Consider the following 20518-nt stretch of genomic DNA (forward strand, 5'->3'; position numbering starts at 1 on the left):
AGGTTTTGGGTTGCCATGTTGCGAGAAGATGCTTTTACTGGTGTTTAGACGGTGGTGTTTATGCATGAATGTGGGTAACTCATGAATAAATGTTTAATAAGTTGTTAATAATGGATTTTGGTCCAGAATTCCTGATATATATATATATATATATCAATGAAATATGTCAGTAAAAGGGATTTTTCACAACCTGGCAACCCAGAAGTTGTTTTTGTGAATGTCTCACCTGATTTGCAAGTTAAAAGCTTTTGTGTACCATTAATAAAACCATTAGTGACAACTTAGAAACCCTTTAGGCTGCATAACTATGAAGATAAAGTTTACATTCTTCCTACAAGACTTGAGGAAATCTTAAACTGAGCAATATTTCCGTAAATTCAAGATCAGATAATCAGACACAGGAAATCAGGAAATCAGACTCGGTTAGGAGGGAAGTTTGCATGTAAATGTGGCCTTCAGATAAGTGTGTGGGCTCAGTCTATGTTGTCTAAGAATATTGAAAAAGCCCTTCAGGGTCAAAGCGGGCTGAGGTATGATGGGTGCCACACCTTGTTGCCATACCCAGTTGACTCCCGCTATGTGGCCATTTGGTAGTGCAGTGCGCGTCTTGGACACGGCGCTGCGCTCTCGGCGCTCCGCCGCTCTGCTCGTCTGAAAGCACACTCCGCCCTCCCTCCACCTCCATCTCCACCTCAACCAGCGCCGAGACCGCACCACAGGAGACGAGAGGACATCCATCCGCGTCTGTGATCGCCACCGAGCAACGCCGTTACCAGCCAGACCTCTCAGACCAGGGCGCCGGCGTCTCAGACCGATCAGTCCCGGAGCCGCGTCCCGCTCGCCCCCCTCCTCCCTCAGCAGCTCAGCGCCGCGCCGCTCCGTTCCGCGCCGGGCCGGTCCGCTCGCTTCCCCGTGGAGAACAGTTTATCCCCTGGAAGCTGGATGAATTATTGGAGAGTTGTGAACAAGTACGAGAAGAAAGCTGAGGCTCGGGATCTGCCTCCTCGCTCCGTCCAGGGAAGACGAGACTCAGCCAGAGTTGTGGACGATAATGGAGGGGACGTTCCTGTGTCTTCCTTTTGTTATTTTACTGATGCAGTGTAAGTGACAAATGGAAACTATTCTTTGTGAAGAACTCACGATGTGTGTGTGTGTGTGTGTGTTTGTATACTTCTGTTTGTGAGATAAAAGCTTAGGAAAGATGATTCAAGTGCTGGACACAAGCTTTGGTGTATTAACTGATCTTTTCAGCTTTTACTTATCATGGTTCCTTTTTTACAATAACTGTCTATGATATCCTGGATCAATACTCTGCTATATATATATATATATATATATATATATATATATATATATATATATATATATATATATAACAAGTAAGTGGAGACACTTTTATTAATTTAGTTGTATTTTGCTTTATAGTTGTCTCTAAAAAGATAAATTCAACTGAAAACGTGAATTTTTAGTGGCAGAAAAGACAGATTTTTTTTTTTTTTTTTTTTTTGGCGCTCTTATTTTGTTGTTATTCCTCAGTTCTCCAGTTCAGTTAAAGCCCCTCTGTGAGAGTGGGCTGTGGTGGTGCAGCCAGGCTGGGTTCTAACAAGTTGGCCCCTGAAGTTGTTCTTGGCGCCGTGCCACCTGAGGGTGTGGGCGGCACGGTGGTAGCAGGTGGGCACGCGTTTTGGCAGGAGAGGTGGCGGATTCTCGCATGAGGTCACCAGGTTGGATCCCCACCAGAAGCTTCAAACTGTTCTTCCTCGTGACGAGGCGTTTGCACGGCGGGGATGCGACCAGGCGGCTGAGGGGCTGGGAACAAAACGGGAACTAGTGGAAATTGTTGAAATGCAGCTAACTTTCCCTGATGGTGGTGATGGTGGTGATAGTGGTGATGGAAACCTGTGTGACGTGCAGGAAAAGAGAAAGCAGTGGAAGTGCCGTTAGGACTCCAGGGGAGCAGCGGCGGTTTGAGGTGGATGTGATGAGACAGTGGGAGCGAGTGCTGCACATTTTACTCTGTGTTGTCCACATTTTGCCACCTGTCAGGCCGCCAGGTCACGAGTTCACAGAGGTGTGTGTGTGTGTGTGTGTGTGTGTGTGTGTGTGTGTGTGTGTGTGCGCGCAGACAGCCTGACAGGATTCACTCATCATCTGACGTCCAGATAGATGTCAACCGTTTTAACATCAGCATCAGATCTGCCACTGCCTGTGGAGCGTATTGTTTAAAAGAAAGAAAAAAAAATCCAGGAAGGAAATGTTTTGGGTGGGTCTCTGTGGCGAAAGACCCAACACCCCTTCCCCCTCCATCTCAACCTCACACACACACACACACACACACACACACACCCTGTGTCTGACTGAGACAGCTGTTGCTCACAGGGTTACAGTCATACAGAGAGGCTTTGTTCAAATGGAGAACACACACACACACACACACACACACACACACACACACACACACACACACTCAGAGTCCTCACCCTGTTTTTCTCTGTACCCCCACAGCCTTGAAACGTGTCTGCCGCCCACATTCCCGTTATCTATATCACGCAGCCAGACAGGATACGTCCTGTGGGTCCATCTCCCTTCCTCTTTCATTTGTTCCCTGTTAATTTGAATAAGTGCCTTAATTATTACTGCGCCGTGCTTTTGACCTCGGCGCAGCCCTGGCAACACCCACCCCGGTCTCTGTAACACTCAGTACGGACCACGTAATGAGAGGAAAGCTGCGTGCCAAGGAGCGAGTGTGCCATCTTTCTATTTTTGCACAGGCAAGAGGGTGGCTGTCCCTGTGTGAGTTTAAGCTGTCGCAGTGTTTGGTTGATGTTAATACCACGCACGAGATCTCTGTGTGTGTGTGTGTGTGTGTGTGTGTTGACGCCTTTGTCTGGATGTTTCTGTGCTTCAGAGCTTCAACATGCCCACAGCAGACGCGTTTTAATCACTTCAGCGGCCGCATCTGATGCCATATTGGAGGACCATCACAGGCCTGCTGCTGAGAAGCACATGAAAAACTTTATTTTGAAAAAAAAAAAAAGTTTACATAAGCAAAGCTCTGACATCCATTCCAGTTTGTGAGTCACACTCATTACAAATATCTTATTGGCGGCACGAATGTGGTTTTAACTAATGCTGCCTGACTTAGGCCACTCAGGTGGCCAAAGGCGCTCGGGCTCAGCAGCGGATCAACATTGGCCGCAGTCTGGCGTGCTTGCCTGTTGGTCTCGCTCCTGGTGAGCGAGTGAATCTTAGGCTCATTCTGGGTGCCAACACTGGCCCAGGTGCTGCCAGCTGGAGCTGATTCTCACTCCGAATCAGTCCACACGACCAACGCCAGACCGAGTTTGAGTGTTGCTGGCTCCTGTGGCTTTCTGAGCCATTTTAAGTTGATGCATGTTTAAATTCTGCAAGCTACTCAAGTGGCTGATGATGCTCCAGCGTGCCTGGTCGCTGAACCCAGTCCTCATGGGTGACAGCAGAATCTCTGGTTAATAACTCCTTCCAACGGTGGTCCAAATCTGAAGCTGGTTCTCGGTGCAAATCAGCCCGCACTGCCGACACCTAACCAAATGTGGCAGCCGTGTATGGGCCAGATCCGGCTCATGATTGGTTCTCAGAGCCTAGCATGACTCGGCTAATGCTAGCTAAAATAACTCTCGGGTATAAAACCTGCAATATGTTGAAAAACCTCTTCAACCTTTGCTGGGATACAACGAGGCCGGAGCAGACATTTAGGTGGCTGTTTCTTCCATTTCGGACAGATTCTCACGAATCCATCGCCAATCCGCCTGCTTCACACTCAGATCCAGGAAATGCATTGTTGAGATTTGGGAGTGCTGTCTACCATAATATTACTGTAACATTTGGATGTGTCGTGCATATTTAATTTGGTAAAAGCTGTTTCTGCATGTTTCAGTCCCCATATTTACTGGCAGCACAGCCATAAAACAGGCACAACACTGAAGCGGCATCCAGCGCTCCGTTGGCCAACTTCTTGCACATTTGCAGACACTCGGCCCTAAACATGACCGACATGTCTTGTCCCCTTCTTGGACAAGAGGCCTTGTATTATGGAAGCGGCACCGTGTTAACATAACCCACCAAGCAGTTGTGAAACGATCCGAACAAGCCATGTGTTCATTGTCTGCCCCGACGCCTTTGTAGTTAATTGAGGCCATCGAAGCTGACAGTGTTCATAGTAGTGGAGCGCGCAGGGGCGGCGGGACCTCACATGCAGAGAGTCTCCGCTCGTTTTTTGATGTGTGTGCTTTTATGTGTGTGTGGCGGTGGAGGCCAGGCATGTTGTCACCCCCCGTACATTTCCCCCCTCTCAAAGAGACACCCTTCAAGGTGGCGGCAGGCCCGGTCTCACACTATGTGACAAGAGCTTCTCCCATTCACAGTCCGACTGTCTGAGAGGATCTCCCTCGCCTTCAATCCCACTCGCTCTTTTATTCATGCTTCTGCGGGTCTCTGGTCCCAACCTCCACCCGGTCCCCCCCTCCGCCTCACCCTCCTCCACTCCGATTCATTTGTATTCTATTCTTAGGGCCGCTCATCTCTCCTTTGTCGTTCCTTCTCGTCCCTTTTTAATCTCATTGTATCTCCCTCCCTCGCCCTGTTCATCCTTCAGTGAGACAATGCTCCGCGGAGGGTGTCGAGGTACGCGAACCAAGCCTACGACGCTAATCCTGTTACACCGCCGCGAGTCAACACATGGCGAAGCGAGGGGAAGACGGAGCGTCTGGAGGGAGAGTGTGCCGTTTTAATTCACTTAGCTCGAAGTTTGACCAAGTGAAGCTGGTGTAAATTGAGCCAACTCCAGGAAAAGCTTTTAAAAAACTTGAGTGTGCATTATGCTGCATTTGGCAGATGACATTATTATTGTATAGGCTGTTCTTTATTTAAAAGCTAATTTAAAAATAGCTGTTGTTGTGGAAATTAGACAGAGTGGGTCCTTTGGGTATGCATGGAAACTGCACGCCCTTTTTGTAAAGCCCAACATGGCCACCTTCCTGTTCTGTTGCACACTTCCTGTCCTTGTCATGTAGCCACAGCCTTCTGTGAATCACGGTAATCCAGTAACAATGGGCCCGCACAGGAATTTACTGACAAACAGGAAGCTGGCCAACCGACTGACCGACTCATTTCATTGAGCAAGTTCTTAACGTTTGGAATTGCGAGATCTGAATCTGTGTGCGTCAGACAAACGATGGCAGGAAAAGTAAATGTGTTTGCGAGGGAGTGTGTCTCGTGGGCCGAGTTCCGCTCCTTGCTTTTAAGAATATGCGAAGGTGAAGTCTTTATTACGCCAGATTAGAAGTGTGTTAGAGGTTTTTTCGTAGTCCTTAATGTTCTGAGTGAGCACCCGAGAGACCCATTCAACATTTATTATGTAATTTCAAAAATGCATGGCCTGCAGGCTGAAAATCTGAATTTGCAGACTTTTGGGAGATTTTATAGGCTTTCACGCGGCTGCAGAGTGTGTTTACTATTCTTGGCATGTGCACGTTTCTAACCTGCTTCCCTCAGGTAACCTGTATTTAAGACGTGGACAACCAGACAATAATCCGCCCCGTAAACCAATCAACCTTGCAGGAAAGGCAGCTCCGGCTTCCTCTTCCTGTTTGGTTGCGGGGTATCAGTGACACGCAGACGGCGAGAGGAAACAAACACGGGCCGTGCGCCATCCGCCTCTCGATAGTGCCCCCATACATCAGGTTAATCTGGACAATCCTCCAGTGAGATGCTTGGTGACCTTATCCTAACCTGTGCTTAAATAAACATACGGCGAGCTGCTCTTTAGCCTTGCAGGATTAAAGTGGAGGAGGGAGTAATCCTGCCCTTACCTCAAATCTCCTGGACAAAGACTGCTATGTTGGCCTCAGACAGTACAGTGAGAGAGCCCAAAGACGGCCATTAAGCATTCTCCTCTTGCAGTTGGCGGGCAATGTGGAGCACTTTACCCAATTCACCTTGCCCCCTAATGGATGACAAGCGTTATTGCGTTCTGAACTGCTCTCATCCCCCCTTTTTTTTAATCACCCACTCTCCTTCCCCTCTTTCTCTCCACCAACACCAGGTTCCCCCTCCGTTCCTGTCACCGTTACGACCAACAGGCACAAGGTGGAGGTGCGCGAGTTCTCAGGTGAGGCAGAAAAAGCGGCTCGTCTCACTTTCCAGCCATTTTTCCCCTCAGGAGTGGCTGCTTCTATCAGATTCTGTCTGACGGGACAAACCATAAGGCTATAAATAGACCAAGCAGTTAAAAATGCGACTGATTGAAGGCTTTGCTGTTCTGCCATAAATATCTCATTGGTCTCTTCTTTCAGAAGCGGTGCTGTCCTGCATGTTCCACACAGAGAAAGACCAGAACCCTCGCATCGAGTGGAAGAAGAAGGGGAAAGATGTCTCCTTCGTCTACTTTGATGGACACTTCAGGGGTGAGGAAGCCGCCTGTTGTGCTTTAACACCCAGATGACCAACGGGACACTTATTTTAATCAGCTTGAAGTACCAGCTGGTAGGGGTTTGCCACATAGGATGAGAAAAAAAACACCACCCTGTTGGGATATGTTGAGACAGGAATGATGAATAGAGTGGAACACATTTTAGCGCTGTCAGTGGTGTTAAGCATGAAATCTCAACTCGTCTCTTATCCTTGATCCGGCTCCTTTGTGGTTTCGGATGTGGATTTAATGGGCGAGATAAGTAATAAATCATACAGCAGCTTTCACCCTGACAATTTTCTCAAATCTGTCAAGGCTGTGAAATGCCACTGACCCGCCGCCGCTTCAGTGGCAACTCCGCTTCAGGGAAGTTAGTTTCAAAGGTGGCATGAATGACTGCTTTCACATGTCAGGTGAAAGAGCCGCTTTATGAAAAATCAGGCTAATGAAACCTAGTTTTTCACCCACAGGCTGGGTTATCGGGTTCGCCGAAAAAATGAATGACAACGAGTTGAGAATAATTTCTTACCTCAGGAGCTAGCCTGACCTGTGCTACTCCCAGCTCCCGTAACTCTGCACTTCCTGCAGCTGCGTCACAGTAAAAGACAGCAGGAAGCTCGACACCGAAGTTAAAAATTAGCTGAGCTGAAACTGTAAAGCTCCATAAAGCCACGAAGAGCAGCAGATTCATCTGATCATTCTCTGTTGGTTCATCACGACCAGCAACTCCTGTCACATGTTTTCTATGGAGTGACCAGAGAGAGAATAAATACATATAATGTTGAAGCCATGTGTTCCTACATTAGCCCTCAAAATGCACCTGTATGTGCACAAGATACAAGATCGTGCACATTCGTGGTTTTCTGCTCTGAGGGCATATTAGGGCTGGTTAAAGCAAATCAAATATTAGAGTAAGGGGTCTGAGGTTAATGCATGAACATGATTAACTTAGAAGGCAACAGAGCAAACGCATAGACGATGGCTAATGCCTGTTTTATTCTGTGCATTGTGGACTGTCTTGCATGAAAACAATCGATATTTTGTGAAAACGGTGAAGATTTATGTTTGATTCCGAGCATGGATGAATTCGGTCAGGTTTCTCTCAGGCAAATGAATTGTGTTAAAAAGGCAGCTATGAAATTAAAGCCACTGTTGAGCAACAAACAGGTATTTGAAGCTGCAGGTGTCTCTGGACTCTCTCCACGCTGAATCCTCCCGGCGCCTGCAGTTGTGCATAAAGCAGCATTTTGGCCGCCGCCCACCACTGCTCACCATTGCACACATTTGGAACAATGTACTTCAAAACATTTTAAAAAAAGCAGTTGTCATCAGTGGTTTTGCTTTTGCTCACATCCACATTTCATAATAAAACAATTTGTTGAGGGTAAAAAAAAATGGCCTCAATCGTGTTAAAGCTGTATGTGCGTAATAATTTTCCGTCCTTTCTCTCAGGTCCCTTTGAGGGCCGGGCGACCATTGAAGGGGCCACAGTGACGCTGCAAAGGGTGACCCAGGAGGACGCTGGGGAGTACCGCTGTGAGATCAGCGCTCCTTTTGACTCCGTCAGCCTGGGCGAGACCAACGTCACCCTCAAAGTCCTGGGTACGAACAGAAGAAATGAAAAATGGCTGAAACGTTCAGGTGGTGGCTTCTTCTCCAGGTTCTTGCTCATGTTTCTGTGAATCTTACCTCGCCCTCCCCTCCAGTGCCCCCACACACCCCGTCCTGTGAAATCCCCAGTGGCGCAGTGACAGGCTCCGTGGTGCAGCTGCGCTGTAGGGACCAGCAGAGCATCCCGCCCGCCACATACTCCTGGTTCAAGGACAACCAGCCGATCCGCCCTCCCCGCCATCCCAACGCCACCTATCTAATCAACTCACACACAGGAATACTGGTGAGTGTGTGTCCACAGATAAGAAGATCAGGGAAGGAAGGAGTGTGTATTGGGAGGGGGGGAGTTTCTGAGCGTTGCTCAAGGACACTTCAGCAGAGCAACAGCTGAAGCCATCAACCTAAAAGTTCCCGTCCTCCCTCTCTGTGTCTCCACTGCAGGAGTTCAAAGCTGTGGCCAAAGAGGACACCGGCCGATACAGCTGCCTGGCTTCCAACGGAGTGGGGCCGCCCAAGAAGTGCGAGGGCAAGCACATGACGATAGGTAGGGGTGTGTGTGTTTGTGTGTGTGTGTGTGTGTTTTCACACACACCTGCCTCCTCCCCCACACCTTTCAGCACTGGAGAAAATCAGAGATGCAGTGGAGAGGAAAAGCCGAAACTAAACTAAACTCATTCCACCCTGCTCCCAGAATCTGAAACAGCTTTCCAAACTTCAAATTAGAAGGGCTACTGTATTCATTTTAGGACAAAATACACGCTGAAGTGTTGCTGTTTTGTTTGGAAAGGTCTTCAACTTGCTAATAAATTATATAATGCACACTTAATAAATAACAGGAAATATGAATGGAGTACAGGAAGAGGCATTAGACGGAGAGCTTCTCTCCATGCATTTCCTGCTACAAAACAGCCCATAACTCGGCGTTCATTCCCGCCTCCCTCTCGCTTCCAGAGGACGTCAACGTCGCGGCCGTGGTGGCGGCCGTGGTGGTGGTCTGCCTGGTCATCGTGGTCTGCGGATGCGGAGGATTCCTCTTACACCGCAACGGTTTCTTCAGCCGTGAGTCGGCCTCTTTAGTTCAGTTTAGTTCAACCCAGTGAGCACTTTGTCTGCTTGCATGAACAGCACAGCATTTATAAAGATACTGTTTTACCCCCCCCCCCATCCCAAAAAAAAAAAAAAAAAGTGACATTGACTGTGTTTTCTCTTACATGGTCCTTTTGACTCATCCATCAGCAGGACACAGAGGAAGGTAAGAGCTCCGTGATTGCATTAACATTGATGTGAACAAACGCAGGCTAATACCCAACACACTGAGACTGAGGGAGGAGGGTGGGTGGGTTGTTGCACTTAGACCACGTGTCTGCACGCTGAGTCAGGAGTGTATGGAGTGACAGCTGTGGCTGCGTGGGTCTATGTGTGTGCCGTGCCTGTGTTTCTACTCATCCAGTGACTGGCGCCAACAGATGTGAAAACAATGGGAAAAGGTTGCTGCTGTTGCCGCTTTTTTCTGATCGATCACCGCTTCCCGCGCAGATGCACATCTGTTGAAAATGTGTCAAAGTGCAGCCAGACCGATGATCCAAAAATGCCGACAATTAAAAGAGGAGAAATAATCAGTGCGACGTAATGATGGAATAATTACAGGGTGTTAATCAGCAAGGAGGAAAATATTGGCAGTAGAAGGAATTGCAAGCAATTAGACTGATTGGATGGGTAATTTGATATGGATTGTTTAGATATTGAGGAGATTGAAGAGTGCGAGAGTGGCATAGCGGAGGGATGTGGGTGCAGTGCATTTCCTCACAATAACAGGCCCTGTCCTGTAAACACAGTGGGTGGGCGGGCGCGAGGACGTTTTGATGCTTGACTGGCCGTTAAGCCAGGAACCGCACAGACATAAATGCTTGTCCTTATGTGACTGGCCTAACTGGCTTGACTTTATGTTATTTGATTACTGGCTTGTTACTGCGCAGCGTTTGATGGAGAGTCATTGCGGAGCTCTCCTTGAAGCTGATGCGAAAGCTTTTTGTCTAGGTTAAAGTCTGATGCTTATCCCACTGAGCTAACTGGAGCTGTCAGTGTCAACTTCCTATTTATAGAACAGGCTTCTTCGCAAAGACTCAAAGACAATGTGACATGATATCTGATGCACCAATAGTAGGCACAAGTTGACACAGTAGGAATGCAGATCCAGGATTTAGGGCAGTCTTTTAGAGGAAAATGGACTTGGTTAGATGGAATGAATGATGTATCCTGCCAAACACTGACCAGGGTCCAGTTTTAAATTGTCCTTAGAGGTGATGGTTGTCCATGTACTCCGATAGTTACATTACATACACGTAAGCTCCCTCAGCTTGTGTTTCAGATGGATATTTGAAGAAATCTTCAAAATTTTAGCATCTAGACATGATATACCGGGGTGTTGGATTGCTGCATGTGATTGGCTCACCACCTGCCCCGTTCAGCACTGCTGCATCGTTGATATGAAATATGAAATCATTCATAAAAGCGTGCTTGAAAATCGAGTTTGGTACCTGTGATGTGTGAACTTTTAGGTTTGCTTTCGTCATTTCAAAGCATACGCCTGGGGAAAAAATAGCCTTGTCATCTCAGTTCTCTAACCTGTACGTTTGATGTTGTGTATTCAGGTCATTTACTTGCAGATATATATATATTTTAAGTCTGAATATTTAGATTCCTGGGTCCAAATGTGCACATTTTATGGACACAAATCTATGTACTCAGACTCAGGAAGACAAATGTGCAAGCAATGACCTGAATATCTAAACATTTTAAACAGAAATTACAGGTTTACAGAGCTCGGATTGCAGCGACAAACCTGTATTTCAAAGCACATCCTTTGATGTGATCCATAAAGCTCTATTTTCAAGTACACCTTCGTTAATGATTTAATATTCCATGCTAACAACCCCCCACTCCACAAAAGCATGGTGTGCAGTGTGAGCACGAAATTACCCCTGACTTGTTCATCCTTGTTAAAGCCGACACGCTGACCCCTACAGGTCATTTTGGATCTCCCAGTGTCATGGTGCAGCCCACATCAGCAGCCAAACCCTGCACAGATCTGAGGACACGTGAGTGTGACCCAAAGGCCAACAGGCAGATATGGTACGGCGTTATATTTGTGCCTCATTCCTGAACAAGCAATGGTGGATTTGGAGCAAGCACATCGATTACAATTTGATGAGAATGCTCAATAAATGTAGTGACATCTTTGCTATTATCCATATAACATGCAATCATTCCTCCTCTCTCAGTTTTACTCATATGCCCTCTCACAAACTCTTGATCATGTAATACGCTCTTTGTGGTGTTGTAGACCTTGAAACTCTCAGATTATGGAGTCAGAACATTTTAAATTTGGTTAAAAGTCAGTGAAGTCGCCAATCGGGAGGAACAATGGAGAGACTCAAGCCCCATTTGGACTGGATTAACACAAGGAGGGGGGGGGGGGCTTGGGTTTATTCACTGAAATTCTGCCTGTGGGAAAAATCTCAGATCCAGTTTAAAATAAAAGTTCACAGGACAGCTGCACCTGAGTTACTGCGGCACACAGAGGATGAGCCTGCCTGTCTGTCTGTCTTATTTATGTACGTATGTGTCTTTTTAGAAAATCTGAACTTCAAACTCAGCTGCAACACATTGAAGTTCAGGAATCTGACCGTGCATGCCTTCTCCTTTGCAGCAGAAATACTCCAAAAACACGCTGAATCAAAAGCTGAAGCAATTAAACCACTTCATGACTTCATGAGTTCTGTTTATTTTTCATGAACCATGCTGATGATTATAAACGAAATAAAAACCAAATGTCCTGCTATTGAAGATGATCATGATGTGACATTGAAACGAGCTGAAGCTAATAACAAGAACAGCATTATTCTGCAAACAATGAATAAACGATGAAAACAACAAGGAACCAGCACAACTGTCCAGCTCAGTAGGGAATAAACACAACATCCAATGCAGACATTTGCAGCCTCGGGTGTAGCTCAGTGAGATAAAGTGATGCTACTTGATGATCTGAGGCTGCTGGATCAACTCCATGCTTTTCTGCCATAAATACAACATCCAAGCAGCACAAAGTAAGCTCAGGTACAGCTCAGTGAGATGAGATGCTCATGTGCTCGATGGGGCGGATACCTGAGGTTGAAGGATCATATCCAAGCTCACCTGTTGTGACTGTTTTCAAACTTCTCCTCAAACATTAGAATGACAAATACAACATCCAAGCAGCACTTTGACAGCCTCAGGTGTAGCTCAGTGTGATGAGTTGCTGCTATCTGCTGGTCTAAGGTTGCTGGATCAAATCCAAGTTGTCCTTGCTTTGATTTTCAATGTTTTCTCTTCAGACTAATGTGAGCAGTAAATAGAAGTTCCGAGCAGAACATAGCAAGCTCAGGTACAGCTCAGTGAGATAAGTTGATGGTGCTGATACCTGGGGTAGGTGGATCAAAACTAGGCTTTCCTCTGGTGGTGTTTTGGATGGTTTCTATTCAGACTGATGTAAGTGGTAAATAGAAGTTCCAAGCAGCACAAGGCAAGCTCAGGTACAGCTCAGTGAGATAAGATGCTGATGTGGTTGCTGGTCTTGAAAGCTGAGGTTGCTGGATCAAATCCAGATTTCACTCTGGTGATATTTTCACAGTTTTCTCTTCAGACTAATGTGAGCAGCAAATAGAAGTTCCGAGCAGGTCATAGTAAGCTCAGGTACAGCTCAGTGGGATAAGTTGGTGGTGCTGATACCTGGGGTTGGTGGATCACATCCAGGCTTCCTCCTGCTGGTATTTTCCAGATTTTCTCTCCACAGTGATGTGAAGAATAAATAGAAGTTCCGAACAGGTCTGAGTGCGTAGGGGCTCGGTGGGGCAGCGGGATGCGTTCCGGCTTGGTTAAGCCTCTGTGACACGGAGTGTTGCAGATATGGTTCGAATCCCGTGTAACCCCGGGTCCTGGCGCGGTGGGTGGATGGGCCGGGTGGGGGCCGAGCCCCCCGGGTTTCTGGAGAGATGAAGATAGGGGGTTATAAAAGAAGAAACAAAAACCAGCTGGAATTTTGGCAAAAATTTTTTTTTTTCCGGCGGCGTCGTGGTGGCGGCCCCCACCCCCCTTTTGTGTCTTGTTAACAAAAGTGGCGTGGCGTGGCGTGGCGTGGCGTGGCGTGGCGTGGCGTGGCGTGGCGTGGCGTGGCGTGGCGTGGCGTGGCGTGGCGTGGCGTGGCGTGGCGTGGCGTGGCGTGGCGTGGCGTGGCGTGGCGTGGCGTGGCGAAACTGTGCAATTGGGGGGGGATAAAGAGAAGATGAAGAAGATGAAGAAGAAGAACAGCTACAAGATGATGAAGAAGAACAAGATGTAACCTACAATTACATAGTTTGTCAAGACTTCATCACAATGTGACATAGTAAAACTTGAGCTGGACGTTGTCTCTGCAGAAGCCAGGGGGCGCTGTGCTTGTATGCGTCCACATTAAACGCAGCAGCTGACAGTCAAAAGACACAAAAGTAACGAGAAATTTGTGTACATATACATCAAAAGTAAAACATGTATTTCAATCCGGTTGTTGTCAAACAAGTGGAATCAGAATTGACCTGCACAGCGAGAGAGGGCATGATTAAAACTGAGTTATTATTGCACGTTAATATGGATAATAGCAAAGATGCAAATACGCTGAGTGAGCATAGAGTAGATTTTTGTTTGCTCATGCGAAATTATTTTCAAATTAGTCTGCTCCAAATCTACCATTGCCCGCTCAGGAATGAGGCACAAATGTAACACCATAATATGAAAGCAATTCACAGGCAGAATAATCTGAGTCCAAATTACCGTAAATATGCTTGAACTGCTGCTCCCTCAGACAGCCAGAACAGAAACATATGACACAAACAAGATATTAGGTGTTAATTCTTCTTAAATAGAGGCAGCTTCATGTTGAAGAATAAAAAGCATTGAATTCACTGCATTGAAATATTTTGACACATGAATTCAGGTAGATGGTCTTCACGTGGGAGTCAATGCTATTTATATTTCAACAAGCAAACACAACACACACATATATATATATATATATATATATATATAAGAATGACAATTTTGTGATGACTATTTGTTGAGCTTCACCCAATCCTGCTGAGTCGTGGAGAGTTCAGAGTCAGACTTTCCTTTTCACCCATAGGGAGGTTTGCCATGTATGATGTGCATTATTTATGCAGGGCAAGATATGACTCAGGATACAGCTGTCTGCCTCGAGTGTCCTCTCTGCTTGGTGACTGTGTCAAACTGTCCGATGTGCTTACCATGTCTTTGTCTTTCAGGTCCAATGTCAACTACATCCCTCCGCCCCAAGAAGTAAGTTTTTTTTTCTTCTTCTTTGTCCTCTTCCTCCCTGCATCTCCCCAGTTTCCTCTCCCCACCCGCCATGTTGCTCTCTGAGCGGCATCACCAGCAATGCGCTGACCACGACGCTGTCCCCGAGAGCCGTAACTCTGAAACGAGTGCAAGAGAACAATTCGTTACTGACATGCTTGTTTTTGTGTGTGTCCCCCAGCCACAGGATTTTAAACACACCCAGTCATTCATGCTCTGAGAAGCTGGCCTTCCTCTGAGAATACATCACCCTCCTGATAAGGTGCCAACACTGGATTCTCTGACTTCTTTCCTCTCTGGACTCTGAGTGAGCTGTTGATCTTCCAATACGTGCTAATTTCAATCCCCCCCCCCCCGCCACTCCCTTTGGATGGCGTATGACAAGCAAATTTGCAAGGCTTCCTCTTACTCTCTTGCTTTGCCGTGTGGGTCGCCTCTGTCATTGATGCTTTCTGCTCTTATGGGATTCAGTCCAGTTGCGTGGCTCTCTGCTCCCCCCTGGTGGTCAGATGTTGAAATTCCAATTGATCTTTTCTGAATGATCCAGGGACGAGCAGAGCTTTCCCCAGACATGTTCTCCCCTCTGCCTCTGCAGGCCAATCTCTTTAACTACCTTTGTTTTCCTTTACCAAAGACTGACCGTTTAATTTGAGATTTATTTGCTTTCAACGGTTGAATCATCACAAGGGAGTTCTCCTTAAAGCCATATGGAAAGCATTGTTTTCAAACTACACGAACATAAATGCAGTTTACCTCAACATCTGCCACACGCCAGTGTTTTGTCTGCTGTAAAACTTGGGCCCCCAGCTTCCCAAGGGCCACACAAGATCCTCATTATCTCAGTAACAACATGGAACCAGACCAAGACAACAGGAAGCCACTCCAGCCAATTATTCTGAGACCAACCCCATTCCATCCTCATGTGCCTGCATGGTCTTTTTTATATATATAAATATAAATATATATACCTTGTGCCTTTTTAATTTGTCTGTCATATTTATCTATGGATCACAGTTTTTGTAAAGAACTTGCCTTACTTTTTTGTCTTTCTATTTTTGTGCCACTGTTTTTGTCAACGTTTATCAGAGTGTCTGTTTTTGGACAGTGTGTGAATGGATTGTTTTTATTTGAATAGTGTATCTGTAATAAAGGTTTTTCTATTCAAAACCACATTTGCCATTATTATTGTGACTGCAATTACACAGTGGTGGAAAATAATTAAGAACATTTACTCAAATGCTGCACTTGAGTGTTTTTTCTGCTTTTTTCTGCCTGTAATTCAGTAAAAATTTGAATGCAGGACTTTTACATGGAACAATATGAGCTAATGTGGTTTTACATGAGTATGTGAGTACTTCCTCTACCACTGCAATTACAGCACAAGTATCAAACTGACAGTTATTAGCCTGTAGTGACAACATGTCAATCTCCACCAAGTGCAGCACTGATTAATCACACTAATGCTGTTTAATTGGCTGTTTTTTGTGACCTCCTGCATTGTTATTGCTGTGTCTCTGAAACGAGCTGCATCTTCTTCATCTGCACATTGCATACATGCTGAAAGCCTTTTTCATATTCCCAGAGAGGGAGATGCTGAAGAGCAGCAGTGTTCAGAAAGCTGGGATATACATTAATCTTTCAAGTGCATTCGCTGCTGACAGGCATGTAGAATCAGGGACAGGTTGACAGACAGATTTAGCTTAGAGCAGGAATTCAGGCCCAAAATTACAGTTCAATATTTAAGAGTGAACGCTATAAATAAAATGCTTTAACCTACTGTCTCCCCACGGGAATTTTTAAAAGTTTTTCCTTCACACACTTGTGTATTCATCTAATCTGGACTCTGGACGCAGCCCTGCACAGCTGCAAATCACAGCGAGCCAAATCTTGGTACATTTTCTGAGCTTGACATGAAAGCTTGGCTCCACGATCTCTAAAAATTTAGGCATCAAGTCAGATGGAAACTTACTCTTTTCTGAGGCTATTCTGGGGCCCAGAAATTCATCCTGGAGAAGCTTAAATGTATTTCTGACTTTGTCATAATGCAGCACGCTCAAGACCGATTCAGAGCGACAGCCAATTTCCATCTAGGTCAGCCAACATTTGACTCACTGTAATTCATCATCAATAAATTCCAGATATCTGCATATAAATTGTAGTCTGTTCTAATGCAAATTCTCTTATTCTCCCTGAAGCACAGAATGCTTCACTGTAAACTGAATATTATCAGATATTTGACAGGTGCATTACTATATGAGACATCTATAAAGGTGTCATACACAACAAATGTTTCTCAAATCAGAAACTCAAATCAGCATCTCTTCATGTATGAAAGCCATTCCAATGATCCTGATTTTCAATCACAGCTTTATGCATCTTGGCATGCTCTCCACCAGCCGTTCAATTCCAACACAAGCACACCTCATTCCACTTAACGAGGTGATCACCTGAACCAAATCTTATCTAACAAGTATAAAAACCACTGCTGTGGTCATCACTATCCTCTTACTAGTAGTACCTCAAAAGTAAGAGGGATACAGTGAGTGTCAGGTTGCTTCCATCCTTAAAATTCATAAGAACAAGGTCAAGCAGCAGACATCAAGGACAATGAAGCTGCAGAGGGCAAAAATGACTCTCAACTGATCGGGATGACCGTCAGCTCATTCAAATGTCACTCAGCAACCGCAGGATGACATCGTGACCTTCAAAAAGAATGGCAAATGCCAGCCAGGGTGAAGTGCACGGTGAGAAGTTTGACCTCCTCGTGGCAGGGCTCAAGTCATGACAAGCTTGAAAAAAAGCCCTTCATCAAGGGGAGGCAAAGAGCAGCCAGGCTGAGGTTTGCCAAAGACAAGGACTGGACCACTGAGGACTCGAGTATGGTCATCTTCTTGAATGAGTCCAATTTTCAGCTGTGATGATCTGGAGGCTGGAATCGGGCAAATTCGTCTTCGCGAAGGACACATGACTCAAGCCATGGAGAGGAAGATAGATGGTCACTAGCCATCAAAGCTGAGCTGCTCGAATTTTTGCACCGGGCGTGGCAGAAAGTCACCCAACAGCAATGTAAAAGGCTGGTGGAGAGCATGCCAAGACGCATAAAGCTGTGACTGAAAACTGAAAATCGGGATCATTCGACCAAACATTGATTTCTGAATCTTCCTTTCTTTGTTTTTATTCAAACACATATATATATAAACTGACAATGTTGTAGTAGTCTCTTCATTTTTTTTCTGGAGATGTATATTTCCAGTTATTTTTGGCAGTTATAATTTTAGCATCACAAGATCAGTGTGTGTGTGTGAGAGACAGTGTGATAACCATCAGACGAAGCAGACGAATCCACTACCTTTTTATTAAATACAATATAATGGTGACATGAAGGAGATAAACAACATGGACAGCATTCACTTGGCTCCTTCGTCAAACTTGGGCTCTGGGGAAAAAAAAGAAAAAAACACATACAAGCATTAGTGATCATTGTTGAGAAGTGTAATTCCCTGAATGAGACACACTGCTGCTTGACATGAGATTTGAAATGTAGACAAAGACTACAGCAACACACAGTGACTAGCTAGTTGGAGCTTCATCAAAAATGCAGTGAAGCTCAGAAACACAAGCTTCCTGAACCTATTTCAAACAGAATGAGAAACTCATCTTGCTTTGATTAGCGTCACTATATATAGAGACACAGCCGAGAATCACAGCGCCTCTCTCCAGTGGCAAAGGAATAAATATGTATGAAGGGGAACTGTTAAAATTTGTGAAAGCAAAGAATAACTTCAAAGCACACATGAGCACTTTTAATTATCATTCCAACAAGGTAGCTGATCAAACTTCATGACTTTTCTATGACACAGACAATTTTTAATACCCACTGTCTTATTTTAGATATTTGCAAGTATCAGCGTCATAAAACAACTAAGACAGACACTGTCTGGGTCACTTTGTCCTTCAAAAAGTCCTCTACACATCAGGAAGCCAAGGTCAGTGTTAAAACCTTGGCTCATTAGATAACATATGACATTATTCACAATGTGTGCTACTGACCCCTGTTTCAGGACATTACAACAATACAACATTAAAACAATTACGGAATTCTATATATTACTAATTGCTGTTTTTCTAAATAATGATTAGGAAAATAAACACTGTCTAAATGAAGATGTAATCATGATTTATTCCAGCCACCTTGACCTACATGCTCATCTTTTTAACTGATAACAACAGGACACAATTAGGTGAAGAGACAAACACTCGCAGCAACATGCGGCCAAACTCACCTGAGAACTTGAAATCGGGGAACTTGGTGAGGTCACCTCCTCCGTATAGCCGCTGCAGCTTGGTGACCTCCTCAGACAGGCTCTTCTGGTAGGAGGGTCCTGCCTCCACCACGCCACCTGCAGCCCTGAGAGAGCCAAGGCATCAAATATCATCAAACGTTCAGGAGATGAGCGTGACAGCGAAGAGTGGAGGAGATGCCACTTCTACACAGCGTAAACTGCGAGAACTGAAATTCGTGATGGTATCAAGTAGCCTGAAGCAGCTTTTATCGTTTTTTAAGGGCAGGAAGTAAGTAAGTATTTCGCTCGTGACTGTACTCTGAGCTCGGAGCCTACTTCTTGAGCCGCTCTTTGGACCATGACCTACTATCTGAACATTGTGCACGTAAGCGCATGCAAGCATGGACATTTCATGTGGGTGTATGACAGCAGCTATGTATTATCAACTGACTTGCTCTTGTTGCTGTAGTCGCGGATCTTGTCCAGGAACAGTTTCTGGACGGGGTCGAGCTCCTTGGCCCGGTTGAAGAGGACAGCAGAGATGCCGATGTTCCTGCGCAGGGTCAGGCTCACCGCGGAGCGCAGCACGGAGGACAGCTGGAATAACCTGTGAAGTGCCATCTGAAGGAGCAAAATAGCCTTGTTATCAGGACATCAAGTTGTGGTTCTGATATGTTCATTAAAACTACATTGTGTCTGTACACTAAGTCCCGTATAAACCGTTCATTGGTTCCTCATTATAACGTATTAAACCTTGGAGGACTCCGTCACTTCACTACTGACCTTACAGGATCACAAATATCGATCCGCAGCTGGTCAGCAGGGCCCAATTAACGTTAGCGGTGGCTAACTTTCGAATTAACTTTAGCCAGCTGCCATTGTCAACAGTGCACACCTAGCTCAATGACATTGAGTTAGCTGCATAATAAACTGCTAGGACATTACATATAGCTTCGGTAAAGCCACCTAAATTGTTGACTTACAATATTAAGAATCACGGCGACGTCGTACAAGGTCCTTTCGTTCTGCCGTACTGCTAACTAGCTAGCAAAATGTTTAGAATTGCTAACAAGCTAAGCTAACTTGAGCTAACGCGACACAGCTTTATAACAGTGTCCTCTGTCGGTTACTGTGCGACAATAAATCATGCTGACGTCTTTCACTCGCAAAAGAAATGAACACACATTCATCATTATGCACAGCAGAGACAGGCTAAACTGAAATGTTTGATAGAGTTTCTTTTAATACCACGCACTCACCTTGGGTTTGACACTCAACGCAGACGATCCGAATGTGGAGGGCCGCGGGGGATTGTGGGATTGTGCTTGTGAAAAGGAGGCGTTCGCGGACGTCAACGTAGTGCCTCCTTTGCGCAGCGCTGCGCACATTTAGTTCGACCTCATATGACAGATCTCTACCAACGTAGCGTGTGCTAATAAATGCTTTTGAACTGAAAAATAGTTTTATTTTGTTATTATCAGGTGCTGGTTGCCTTGTGATAATCACAACAGAAGGTCATAGTGCAATATTGGCATTTTATTTATGTTTTTTAGTTTTCCTGGACGTGTTACTTTTAATATTTGTAATTTCACTGTAAGTCAGTTTAGGATTTGCACTGTCATGGCCCTTATTAGTTGGCTGAAAAAACACACCAAAAACACCAATGCAGCTAAAAATCCACCTTAGTTGTTTTCTGTACACCTTGGTTAATTTGACTTTATTTCATTTTTCAGAAAATTGTTGTTTGCTTTGGGTTTAATGCAAAGTAAATCAACCTTGAGCAAGGTGACCT

General features: G+C 45.4%; 2 protein-coding genes across 5 annotated transcripts; one reads left to right on the forward strand and one right to left on the reverse strand.

Annotated features, from left to right (window-relative positions):
* Positions 1 to 662: 662 nt before the first annotated feature.
* Positions 663 to 15613, forward strand: jam2a (junctional adhesion molecule 2a). 4 transcript variants are annotated; one of them, XM_041966084.1, is made up of 11 exons: positions 663 to 1100; positions 6083 to 6148; positions 6333 to 6443; positions 7901 to 8050; positions 8155 to 8342; positions 8501 to 8603; positions 9011 to 9118; positions 9296 to 9311; positions 11086 to 11157; positions 14392 to 14425; positions 14625 to 15613. In XM_041966084.1, the coding sequence occupies exons 1-11, from the start codon at positions 1052 to 1054 to the stop codon at positions 14661 to 14663; spliced, it is 936 nt and encodes a 311-aa protein (XP_041822018.1). In that variant the 5' UTR covers positions 663 to 1051; the 3' UTR covers positions 14664 to 15613. The 4 variants fall into 4 exon arrangements, with proteins under 4 accessions (XP_041822018.1, XP_041822019.1, XP_041822020.1 ...); XM_041966085.1 differs by having other exon boundaries at positions 664 to 1100; positions 9299 to 9311; XM_041966086.1 differs by lacking the exon at positions 11086 to 11157 and having other exon boundaries at positions 666 to 1100.
* Positions 14544 to 20040, reverse strand: atp5pf (ATP synthase peripheral stalk subunit F6). Its single transcript, XM_041966088.1, has 5 exons — positions 19986 to 20040; positions 19178 to 19347; positions 18727 to 18851; positions 17793 to 17879; positions 14544 to 14562 (listed from the first exon to the last, which is right to left on the reverse strand). The coding sequence occupies exons 2-4, from the start codon at positions 19345 to 19347 to the stop codon at positions 17851 to 17853; spliced, it is 324 nt and encodes a 107-aa protein (XP_041822022.1). The 5' UTR covers positions 19986 to 20040; the 3' UTR covers positions 14544 to 14562; positions 17793 to 17850.
* Between the last annotated feature and the right edge of the window lie 478 nt (positions 20041 to 20518).

This window comes from Chelmon rostratus, chromosome 24, assembly GCF_017976325.1.
Source record: "Chelmon rostratus isolate fCheRos1 chromosome 24, fCheRos1.pri, whole genome shotgun sequence".
NCBI lineage: Eukaryota > Metazoa > Chordata > Actinopteri > Chaetodontiformes > Chaetodontidae > Chelmon > Chelmon rostratus.

Coding starts and splice junctions, on each gene's coding strand:
- atp5pf (XM_041966088.1), bottom strand. CDS start 19,347: ATGGCACTTCACAGGTTATTCCAGCTGTCCTCCGTGCTGCGCTCCGCG. Junction 18,852..19,177: donor GACTACAGCAACAAGAGCAA/GTCAGTTGATAA, acceptor TGGCTCTCTCAG/GGCTGCAGGTGGCGTGGTGG. Junction 17,880..18,726: donor CCCCGATTTCAAGTTCTCAG/GTGAGTTTGGCC, acceptor TTTTTTCCCCAG/AGCCCAAGTTTGACGAAGGA.
- jam2a (XM_041966084.1), top strand. CDS start 1,052: ATGGAGGGGACGTTCCTGTGTCTTCCTTTTGTTATTTTACTGATGCAG. Junction 8,051..8,154: donor CGTCACCCTCAAAGTCCTGG/GTACGAACAGAA, acceptor CCTCCCCTCCAG/TGCCCCCACACACCCCGTCC. Junction 8,343..8,500: donor ACTCACACACAGGAATACTG/GTGAGTGTGTGT, acceptor TCTCCACTGCAG/GAGTTCAAAGCTGTGGCCAA.